The sequence below is a fragment of the Perissodus microlepis genome, chromosome 10, assembly GCF_051167445.1.
Source record: "Perissodus microlepis isolate ML-2025 ecotype Zambia chromosome 10, ASM5116744v1, whole genome shotgun sequence".
NCBI lineage: Eukaryota > Metazoa > Chordata > Actinopteri > Cichliformes > Cichlidae > Perissodus > Perissodus microlepis.
This window is the reverse complement of record NC_140470.1, coordinates 31,771,996-31,782,754: the sequence shown is the minus strand read 5'-3', so window position 1 is coordinate 31,782,754 and position 10,759 is coordinate 31,771,996. Positions and strand designations below refer to the sequence as shown.

The window sequence follows — 10,759 nt, the reverse complement described above, 5'->3', positions numbered from 1 at the left end:
TTTTTAAGGGCTGACCACACTAACAAACCGATATTTTGCATACAGACAATTTCAAAAGCTAGAAAACACTGAATCTTTGAATAAATTTGGTTTGCCAATAAAAGTTAAAAATTATGACTTCTGATTTTCCTTCACATATAAAATAAACTAAATATGAACTGGAACATCTGTACCCCCTGCCAAAACATCTGGTCATGACTCGAAAGCTCATGATTTCATGTAAATCAAGAAAATGAGCGACGTGAACATTAAACCACAGCAGTGTGCGCTGCTTTATGTAAACGGTTACAATAACAGGATATTTCACAGACTTTTGATCTTTACTATTAAAATAAAGTCAAGAGACAAATAATAATGAACACTGACCAAATTTTAAGGTGGAATGTTTTCTTTCACATTTTATTAAATGACGGAGGTGACATCACGAATCAGTCAAAACAATTAAATACCAATATGCCAGCCGTGACCATTCATTCTGTCCTCTTTAACTCACGTCACTGATGGTTGAATTTCGACCGGTTTACATTAACGTGGATAGTCTACTTCCTCGTTTGGAGAAAAAAAGTGGCACCGCTTTTTTCTGTTACACTCCAGTCGTAACGCACCTAATGGTAAGCAAAAGAACTCTACTGTGAATAAAGCAGACTGAACCACAGCAGAGTCGAGGAGGCCCAGCAGTAACACGTCGTTCACATTTTAGAACCTTTATCGTCTAAGACTGCAAAGACCCCACTTCCTGAGACACAGCTGGATCTGCTGGGCACTAACATTAAACTCTGATTTCAAGAAATCAAGTTAGAGAATCTTTATTTTTCCTGCCCCTGTAAACACCTGCAGCACATCCTAAAAATTTATTTGGCCTTCCTGACTGAATTCAAACATGATCAAGTTTCAGTTTTTTAAATGCAAGTATTTCTTCTTCAAGTTAAAAGATATTTGCTACAAGTAATCCCAAGATGTCAACAGTTAAAAAAAGAAGAGCTGTTTTTTGCCACTTTATAGACCAAAACAAAACTCGATCAAGCAGTCTCATCCTCTTTATGCCCACCAGGGTTAAGGTCAAGTTGGATTTTAGGCACATGCTGAACAGAAACGGAAAGAGGATCCCCATTTCTATATGAATGGGTAAAGGTGAATTTAACTGATTTAACCTGGTAGATATAAAGCAGTTCAGTCGCAACTCTATCCTGAAAACTGACATTTGAAATACAAACAGCAGCTAGAACTTTATTCTATCTCGACTTCCATATCAACAGGCTTCAGTTTTCGGACAAACACAATGTCATTATTAAGGTCCGGCTCGCCAAAGTCATCCTTCGGCTCCTCTTTAAAGACCACCAGGGAAGACTCAGGGAACTTGGGGGCCTCGAAAGGGAGCTCAAAAACTTTGGTCAGGTAATCCCCTTTTCTGCGTTTTTTGCCAGTCATGGCTAGGACCTGTGAGGCGATGGACCAGGCGAACTCCACCTTCCGGTGGCTCTGAGAGCTCAGATCGAAGTTGTACTCCAGAATCTCATACAGAGCAGGAACGTATCGGTTGTGATTTTGTTGCACATATTGGTGCAACTCAAACAAAACTCCTCTTGTCAGAACCTTCAAATCAAGTTTCGTTTTGGTTTCTGATTTGGAGCTGAGGTCGAGGTCCAGTCCGATCTCCTTGCAGTTCTGGTAGTCAAAGCGTTTGACAAATCCACCAAAGCCATCCAATTCCCCTTCTAGATCTGGGTCTCCATCTTCGGTTGGTGAGTGTGGAATCTCTTGCAAGTTGCCATTCAGCGGGATAATCATATTTAACCACCTGTTGATTTTCGGTGACATGTTTTGCTTTTTCATCAAGCTTTTCTGTGTTGTGTACCACCTCTGGATCTTCTGCGCGGCCTCAGTCTCACCACTTTGCAGATGAAGATCAAAATTGTGCTCAAGGATGTCATTAACAGTATTGCGGGCCTCACCACACAGCTCCTTTACAAAGCTGAAGATCTCAAGCACAGCGCCTGTTGTCAGGATGGTCAAATCAAGCTTCTGGTCTGACGGGCGTTCTACGGTTGACCAAAGATTTAGACCCAACTTTTTACAAAAAGGGTGTTCTTCTTTTTCAGCTTCTTCCCTCTTTGCTGAATCTGATGAATCTAACCCTTTCTGCCCTTGACTCTGGAGTTCCTGTTGAGTCTGAAAACTGCTGGTCACATCAACCATGTGGTATATCTCAGGGAGTTTGAAAGGCTTGCAGAGAAAATCCATATTCTGACTCTTCGGGTGGTTCACAAGATTTTTATGTTTTGCCATCATGTAAACTAAGAAATTGCGCTCATGTTGCTCATCTTGGAGCGTAAGAGTAAAGTTGTTTAAGAGAATTTCAAATAAAAAACTGCGTACACTCCTCGACAAAGCAGTTCCTAACTTGAAAACCTCCCACATTACCCAGTTGGTCAACAGTTGTAGATCTAAGCTCCGTTTTGGTGAACAAAAGTTGAAGTCTAATCCGATCTCTCTGCAGTGGGCGAACATATCATTGACTCGGCTCGACGTCAGGATCTGTTGTGTGCGAGCGGCACGCCTCAGCCACAGCCTCTGCTTTGGGGTTTCTGCACATCTTCCCTCAGAGAACAGACACCAGTATGATTCTTGACTTGCATCCTTTGTCTGTGTGGGTGACGAAGAAGATTTGTGGCCATAACTCAGAGGCTGCATTGGTGAGATGAAGACTTCTTCCTCTTCTGGCTTTACATCCTGCAGCACGTTCATTTCTACCTCTGTTCCTGACAAACAACTTTCAGGTTTCACATTTTCTGGCTCAGCTTCTGTTTCTGACTGCAATTCGGTCTCAAACTCAACAGGACACATGTATGACAAATCATCCTCCTTCATCTCCTCCATTTTGCTAGCCTGCTGCTTCCGTGTTTGTCTTTTATTGGTGGCCAGAATTTGTGCTTCCAGTTCTTGGTTATCTGCATCAGGTGTTTTTCGTTTTTTACCTTTATATTCCAATTTATTCTTCTCAGCCGGGATCTTAAAAAGTTCCTTTCTGAAAGTGTCTTTGTCCTCAGCTGTCAGACAGGTGTATTTTCTCTCTATCACCCTGTTTAGACACATTCGGAACTGAGGTTTATCAAAAGCATAACCAAAGTTGTGCTTGACCAGTTCATAAACTAGGTAAGTGTGTTTTCCACACAGCACTCGGGAAAAATCAAGCATCTCTATCATCACACCGTTGGTGAGCAGACTTGGGTCCAGTTTCTGTTTGGGGGCGTGACTTGGTCGAATAGCTAGGGTCACACCAAGTTGTGCACAGAAAGGGTTAGCGCCCAGTGTTTTTCTTAAACGGATTCCTCCTTGTTTTTTTACAGTGTATTTATTGCTAGCAACTCTGGTAGTTTCAGCTTCGTGGTTGTCTGAAGACGGACAGTTCTTGCTGGAGACAGTGAGCACTGAACTATCAGCAATTTTGTTCCATTTTGGATAGTATCGTCCTGACACGTCTTCTTTGGACCCGGCTAAAACACTTGGATTTGGCAACTGAAATGTTTCTTTCCATCTATTTGGCTTCATCTTTATTTGCTCCTTCAGGTGTTTAATTCTGTTGTGGACACGAACTGCATAGATGTAGCACAGACTGTCATTGTTTATGTCAAAGCCAAGGTCGAAGTTGAACTCCAGCATTTCGAACAGGAAATACTTCTCAGACCTGGTCACTGTTTTGGCAAACTGACAAATTTCCAGCATAACACTATTCGTCAGCAGGCTCTGATCCAACTTCTCCTTCCTTTCAAGTGCCGCATTGAACTCCAGACCAATATCAACCAATTCTGGGAAGGGGACTGCTCCTTTTTGATACCTAATGCCATGGGCAATGCGGCGCTCCCAGATGTAGCTCTCCTCGATGCCATCCATATTGACATTTAAAGCCCAAAGTCATTAGAAACTGCTAGATTATGTCAAAAACCCTGGTCCTTGCTCAGGCACCTGGCTAGACTCCTAGACAGCTTTCTTGTAGAGAAAACAAGATATTATCTTAAGGCATCATCTTCACTGCCACATCTTCTCAGTCTGTAAGTAAAGACAAAACAGTTTCAATTATTTAGGCTTAGAAAAATCTTAAAGCAACAGGATCTGATTTCATCAAAACCCATGTGATGTATGCATTAAAAAATATTGAGCACTTGTAAAACAGAGTTAAACCGTGCTTAATAAAAACAGAGTAACACACAGACTTAAAATCTAAAAATAGGTTTTTGGAGCTTCATTTAGCTGCTTCCGGCGCCCCCGTGTGTGGCAGCCTGCTACAGCAGCTCTGCTCATTCTGAGTTTCTTTCTTTCTCATCTTTTTTTTCTCGTAATTTTTATAACTAACATATTAGCAATTAGACTCTGCAATCATGTTCTACCGTTTAGACTTCCGCAGGCACAAACATCCTCCACTGCAACCACTGAACATCCAAGGTATGGACATTGAGGCTGTGGACAGCTACAGATACCTTGGTGTTCATCTGAACAATAAACTGGACTGGACTCATAATTAGGACGCCCTCTACAGGAAAGGGCAGAGCAGGCTGTACCTGCTGTGGAGACTCAGGTCTTTTGGAGGGAAGGTCCCACTCCTGAAGACCTTCTATAACTCTGTGGTGGCCTCAGCTATCTTTTACGGTGTGGTCTGCTGGGGCGGCAGCATCTCTGCTGGGGACAGGAAGAGACTGAACAGGCTGATCCACAGGGCCAGCTCTGTTCTAGGATGCCCTCTGGACCCAGTGGAGGTGGTGAGTGACAGGAGAATGGTGGCTAAGCTGTCATCCCTGTTGGACAACATCTCCCACCCCACGCAGGAGACTCTGACAGCACTGAGCAGCTCCTTCAGTGGCTGCAGCACCCACGGTGTCCCCACTGCTGTCAGACTCCACAACAAAGACTTTTACAGCTGATCAAACACACAAACCCACAGATGTGCAATAAGACTAAGTGCAATACTCTTTTTCTAAAAACTTTGTATTTTTACTCAGTTGTATATATTATTTGTATTCTATTTTTATCCTATTGTTAGGATTGAAACGAATCTTATTGGATTATTTTATTCTATTGTATTCTACTGTATAGTATTTAATTTTATTCTACTCTATTCTATACAGTTGTGTTCAGTATATTATTCGTATTGTATTCTAATTTTTGCAATATAACTTTGCACTGTCCACTTTCTGCTGTGACAAAACAAATTTCCCACATGTGGGACTAATAAAGGTTATCTTATCTTAAACTACAGAACGAATTTGAAAATTAGTTTAAAATGTGCCACACCTAAGTGGTTTAAGTGCAAAGTCAAAATAAAATAAAATGCAGTCAAAGTATAAAGAAAAGAGTATAAAAAAAACATAAGAAAAGCTATACTTTTATCTATTCTCTATTCTTTTATCACTCTTATGTTCAAATATCCCATATGTGCATAACCTTCACTGCTGATAAGGAGTATTTTTTATATTTTCATATTACTATGTTTTATGTATTACGTGTATTTGTTTTATATCAGTTGAGACTTTGTGTGCATTGTCTATTATACAGGCAATGTGTGGACTGTACATTGAGCTAATTGTACTGTGCACACACTGTTTAAGGCCTGCGTAGCACAGATTGCCGCACTCTTTTTTCCCCCTTTTGAAAGTGGAAAATATTCATTTTGTACACCTCAGCACAAATCAGTAAAAAGAAAGACTGTCTGACAACGCAAGTCAATAGATTTAAGGTCATGAGGATTTTACATATCGACAGAGAGCACTGCAGTATCAGCAGATACCAGACACCAAAATACTGTGTGAATGTGTCACTAATGTAGCTTCAAGAAAAAGGTTGTGCGAGATAATGCACAGTGCAGAAATGATTAAAGCTCAACCTGCAATAACTTTTTACTTCACCTGGTGAATATTTTACTGTGAGTAAAAATATTACCGTAATTGTCGGGCTATAAGCCGCTACTTTTTGCACAAGCTTTGAACCCTGCGGCTTTTAGTCAGGTGCGGCTTTTCTATGGATTGTCCATGATTTTTGTCATATCGTAAGACAATTTGTTTTATTTGTTCCGCTGTTGTACGGCACTATGTTGCCTGGCGGAAGGGCATGTGATCAGACACACAGTATCGGGGTTCAAGAGTGGTATGTTGGTCACATGTCCATCCGCCAGGCAACATAGTGCCGTACAAGTAGCGCGAAAAACAAACTTCAAAGTAGCGCTACGCGTTCAGCGGGAGGCGTGGATGATGAGCGGCGATAAACTTGCGAAAAGCAAGTTATGCTCAACTCCACCGGTGGAATCTGACAGCGTGGAAAAGTGTGAAAACATCCACGATCACCAACAGATTTCAAAGGGCTGGACTGCTGCATGATGGAGAGGAGGACACGGCCACGGCCCTTCTGAGGGTGTTCGACTCCGACAACGAGGATTTGTTTGGTTTTGAAAGTGACAACGAAGGAAAGGAGCTGAGAGTGGATGACGAAGCCATCCTGAGCCTGTTCGTTTCCGACACTGGAGAAGAGGACTTTGGTGGTTTTAGTGCGCAGGAAGAAGAGAAAGATGGTGGTGAATGACTGACTTTTCTTCTTGTTAAAGCCGTGTCGCTGCACCTGAGCCTAAAAGGAGGCCGAATCTATTTTTCTGGTGTGCTGTAGGTTATTGTTATGTACTACATTTGTTACTCATTTATGAAGCACAGTACATGTTTCATACTTGTAATTACCGCTACTTGTACATATACCTAAAAAGTTATGCAAATATGTACCCATAACTTGTTTTTCAAAATATTAATAAAAGGGGTGTGTCTCCAAACAGCCGTCTCTTTCCTGACAATTCCCTTTGTGCATATTCTCTTACATATGATAAGTCAACATTGAAACACCTGCGGCTTTTAGTCAGGTGCGGCTAATGTATGTACAAGACAGGATTTTCCCCTGATTTTAGCTTGTGTGGCTAATATTCAGGTGCGCTTTGTAGTCCGGGAAATACGGTACTTTAGTTTACTGTTTTGTATTTTAAAGTATTTTAATGAAAAAATAATAATTGATGTAAAAGATGTGTTCAGGAACTCAGTTTTATCTTTTAAACAGTAAAACACACATGAGTTGTGTTCACTTCAAATCCACAGTACACTGAGAAACTCATTTATTTTAAACTAGTGGTATGCAGTACTGCAAGATTTGGTAATGAGCCGATAGCAAGAAACTACAGGGCCAGTATCAATTATACTAATATTTATTTTAATAATTAAGGGTGATTCATCATCAAATTGCCAGATCTGAATAAATTTTCATGACCATTAAGTGTTTTTTGGGGGATTTTCCTTTGGATTATGAATTAGTTAAAACCCAGGACATAAATTATAAAATGTTTAAGTCTGCAGCACATCTACTTTCACAGGTAACACAAAAGGGTAATTATATTCAATCAAACCTGAGCCATATTATATTTGGTGAATTTTCATTTGCACTAAATGTTTTCCTTTAAACAACGTGCTTCAGTTAGATGACTGCTCTGTGCTGCAGCGGTACTTAAACAGACAGTCAGGTTGCCTCTTTGATGAAACCGCAGAAACTAAAGTATCAGTCGCATTAGGCTCGTATCGATCAATATCAATACAATGATAGGTTTCAATATCATCGATATTTGGATCGATCCGCCCACCAATATTTTAAGCGTTCAAAGTCCAGCACATGGACTCATGGCTCATCTTTCTTAGCTTCTCCTATTTATTCTCTGAAGTAGTTATCATCACTGTGGGTGTAACATAATTGTAACATAATTGTGGCCATAAGCGTGCTGTGAAGGCGCTGTTTGCACATTTAAGAAAATGTGCAAACAGGACAAGTTTGTTGTCCTTTTGTTGTTCTGTCACGACTGTGAGTGTGGCTCATATTTTTAAGAAGCAAATAAAGATTTCATACAAGCAAAACCCCTCAGTTTTTATTGACATCTAATAACAACAGTAACATGCATTAACAGTATTCTTAAGTATACTTACTTTTACCTCTTAAAAAAACATTGAAATGATTGTTACAATGGCATTAATGCTCATTAAGGAAAAAGGGTCAAAGTGCATTATGGTTCCATAATTGTTTGCAGATTTTCTTGCATATGCATCATTTTAAGAAATTGCTAAAATATGACAATTTTCGTATGAATATGGGATTTTCCTAGTCTAATTTTTAAAATGAACGAACAGATTTAATCTTGAATTCTTCATTGAATTGTTTTCTCCGATATTTATCCTCCCTGGCGTCAAATTAAACCTTTACTCCACCTGGAATGGCTGCATTACTCTTTGCCGCAATAGGCTGCAGTTCTGCACCAAACCAGCGGATTTCAGGTATTTGAAAATCTTAGATTCTTCGCTTATTGTTGCGCATGTCGTGGGGACAGGGGTGAACGGTTAGCTTCACAGATTTATGCTAAAAGCGAACTCCCTGAGTTTCCTGTTGAGTTTATGGAGCTGCAGAAACACCAACATCGGCATCCGCGCTAACGTTAGCTTAGGACTGCAAAGCTAACTGTGGGTTGTCTCGGCGGGTGGACGGAAGCTCCGAGGGCAGAAATACAAGCACTTACCTACAGCTGAAGCAGAAAACGAACACATCGGTGGTTGGTGAGAGTTAGAAAGTCTGTGGCTGCATAGTTGTTTTTTTTTTAAACACGTACTGCAACACGGCGCTAAACAACAACTGCAGCGACACATGCGTGCTTCCTGAGTACGGGTCGCGTTCAGGGACACATGTCTGACAATTCAGTTTTCACACAGTCAGTTTATATTTGTTTCACTTGTTACCCACAACGCACCAAGACCACACGACTGCATGGCATATGGTTTGGTTACTTAAAGAAGACAAATTAATGAAAAAAATAAAGTGAAATAAGATAAATAAATTATGTTTCCGCCCGGTTTCGAACCGGGGACCTTTCGCGTGTTAGGCGAACGTGATAACCACTACACTACGGAAACCGTGTGGCGGCTAAAGTCACCTGAGCATACTTTTTAAAAGCTTATATGCGGTCTACCGGTGTCAGGTCGGTTGCATGAGTGTTTACTTCCCATCAGCAGCCCCCAACCTTTTTTGCGGCATGGACCGGTTTACTGTCCGACAATATTTTCACCGACCATTAAGGTGTCACGGATAAGTACAACAAAATAAAATGATACAACCAAGACAGTGGTATTTTGTAAATATAATAATAAACGCGAATTCACTGTGTAATTGTGTAACTTTATTAGCAGGGTCCTCCTGAAATACGCCAACAACAATGAGAGTAATATCCTCCTCTCTGCCCCTTAAGGGTCTCTGGTCGCTATGGTAACACGTAAATATCAGTCAATCAATCAATCAGACCTTTATTTGTCACATGCAAGTTTGCACCTGCAGTGGAATTGGACAACCGACCATACATACATAGCACAGACAGGTCGGAGACAGGTAGTAATTTGGAAGAACATTGAAATGTACAATACAATGGGCAAATGGAGGAGGGAAAAAAGAGACCTCTACTCATACTGGGCTCCTTGTGGGAGGTCAGCATGAGAACAGAAAACAAAAAAACTCCTCTGCACAGAGAGCACATACATCTTGACATCACAACACTATGAAGCACATGACAAGCAACGGGATGGGTAAGGGGGTGAGAAGTGAGCTGATTAGACACAGCCATCTTGCCATGCGCTACTAATCCAGCGCTGGGCCTAGACCTGCCGTCTGACCTCGGCCTTGGAAGCGTTCGAAGGCGTTTGGAGTCCAGGATGGGGGTGCGTAAGATGGCGGCGAAGAGTCTAAACAGTCTGTTATCAGGGAAGAATTTGTTGTTAAGCTCCAGCCTTGAGACCACGGCTGGCGCTGATATGGTAGCCACATGAAATGATGGTGTTTTCCTGTAGTGCGAACAACTGCATGTCGATTTTACAGTCGATCTAAATGTCCGTCACTGGTCTCTCAATCACCCATTGGAGGGCCATGAGCCTCTCCGAAATGTTATCAATTTTGCGTTCAAAGAGCATAGTCTGAGGCTATGTCCACACTAGCCCGGATAACTTTGAAAACGGCGCGTTCGTCTGAAAACGCTTCGCGTCTACACTATCGTTTTCAGTTGTTTTCACAGAGTTGTGTGTCCACATTGAAACGGCCGAAAACACTTACGTTCCAGTACTGTGCATGTGTGAAACACAAGACGATTTGACCTGCCTCATTTCTGTCTGCCGTTTATTTACTTTCCGGCTCTTTGAAACTGCTGCAAAAGGCAGAGGAAAAGCACCGAGTTTTTTAAATGGACTAACAATGAGGTGGAGTTGTTGCCATGTGTGTCCCGTCTGTAACAACTGAAAATAAAAATAAATGAGTGGTCCAAAGTGAAGGATAAGCTCTGCATAATGTAACAAATTGGCTCTCGGAGGAGGCGTATGCCCTTTTTCTCCTCCTCTCCCTTAGCTTCCCTGCTTAGCCTCTTATGTCCTTGTCTAGTCTCGTGTTTTTTGTATTAATTTCCCTGGAACACTCTCTCACAGCCTGTTTCTAAAACTTAAAGAGAATTATGGATTTGATCAACTGGTCTCTTAATGCTATTGACACCCTTTTCTCAACGAGAAGTCTGGGCTCGGGAGAGCCCGAGTGTCCTGGAGGGACTTTCCCTGCCGGATACACGATGGACGGGTGGCAGAAATAGAGGTTCGTGTGCCTGGCCTACTGTTATCTATTGTTAGCTAGTTCATTGTAATGGTGTTGTTTTTATTATGTTGCTCTTTGTTGT

The 10,759-nt window shown here is 41.4% G+C and overlaps 1 protein-coding gene and 1 non-coding gene across 2 annotated transcripts; both read right to left on the bottom strand.

Moving 5' to 3' along the window:
• Positions 1-370: 370 nt before the first annotated feature.
• LOC146379683 (uncharacterized) lies at positions 371-8,743 on the bottom strand. The gene is made up of 2 exons (XM_084941011.1): positions 8,579-8,743; positions 371-4,047 (listed from the first exon to the last, which is right to left on the bottom strand). The coding sequence occupies exon 2, from the start codon at positions 3,889-3,891 to the stop codon at positions 1,228-1,230; it is 2,664 nt and encodes an 887-aa protein (XP_084797137.1). The 5' UTR covers positions 3,892-4,047; positions 8,579-8,743; the 3' UTR covers positions 371-1,227.
• A 153-nt stretch (positions 8,744-8,896) lies between these two features.
• On the bottom strand, positions 8,897-8,969 carry trnav-aac (transfer RNA valine (anticodon AAC)). The gene has a single exon. It is a non-coding gene; the product is annotated as a tRNA-Val (tRNA).
• Positions 8,970-10,759: the final 1,790 nt, after the last annotated feature.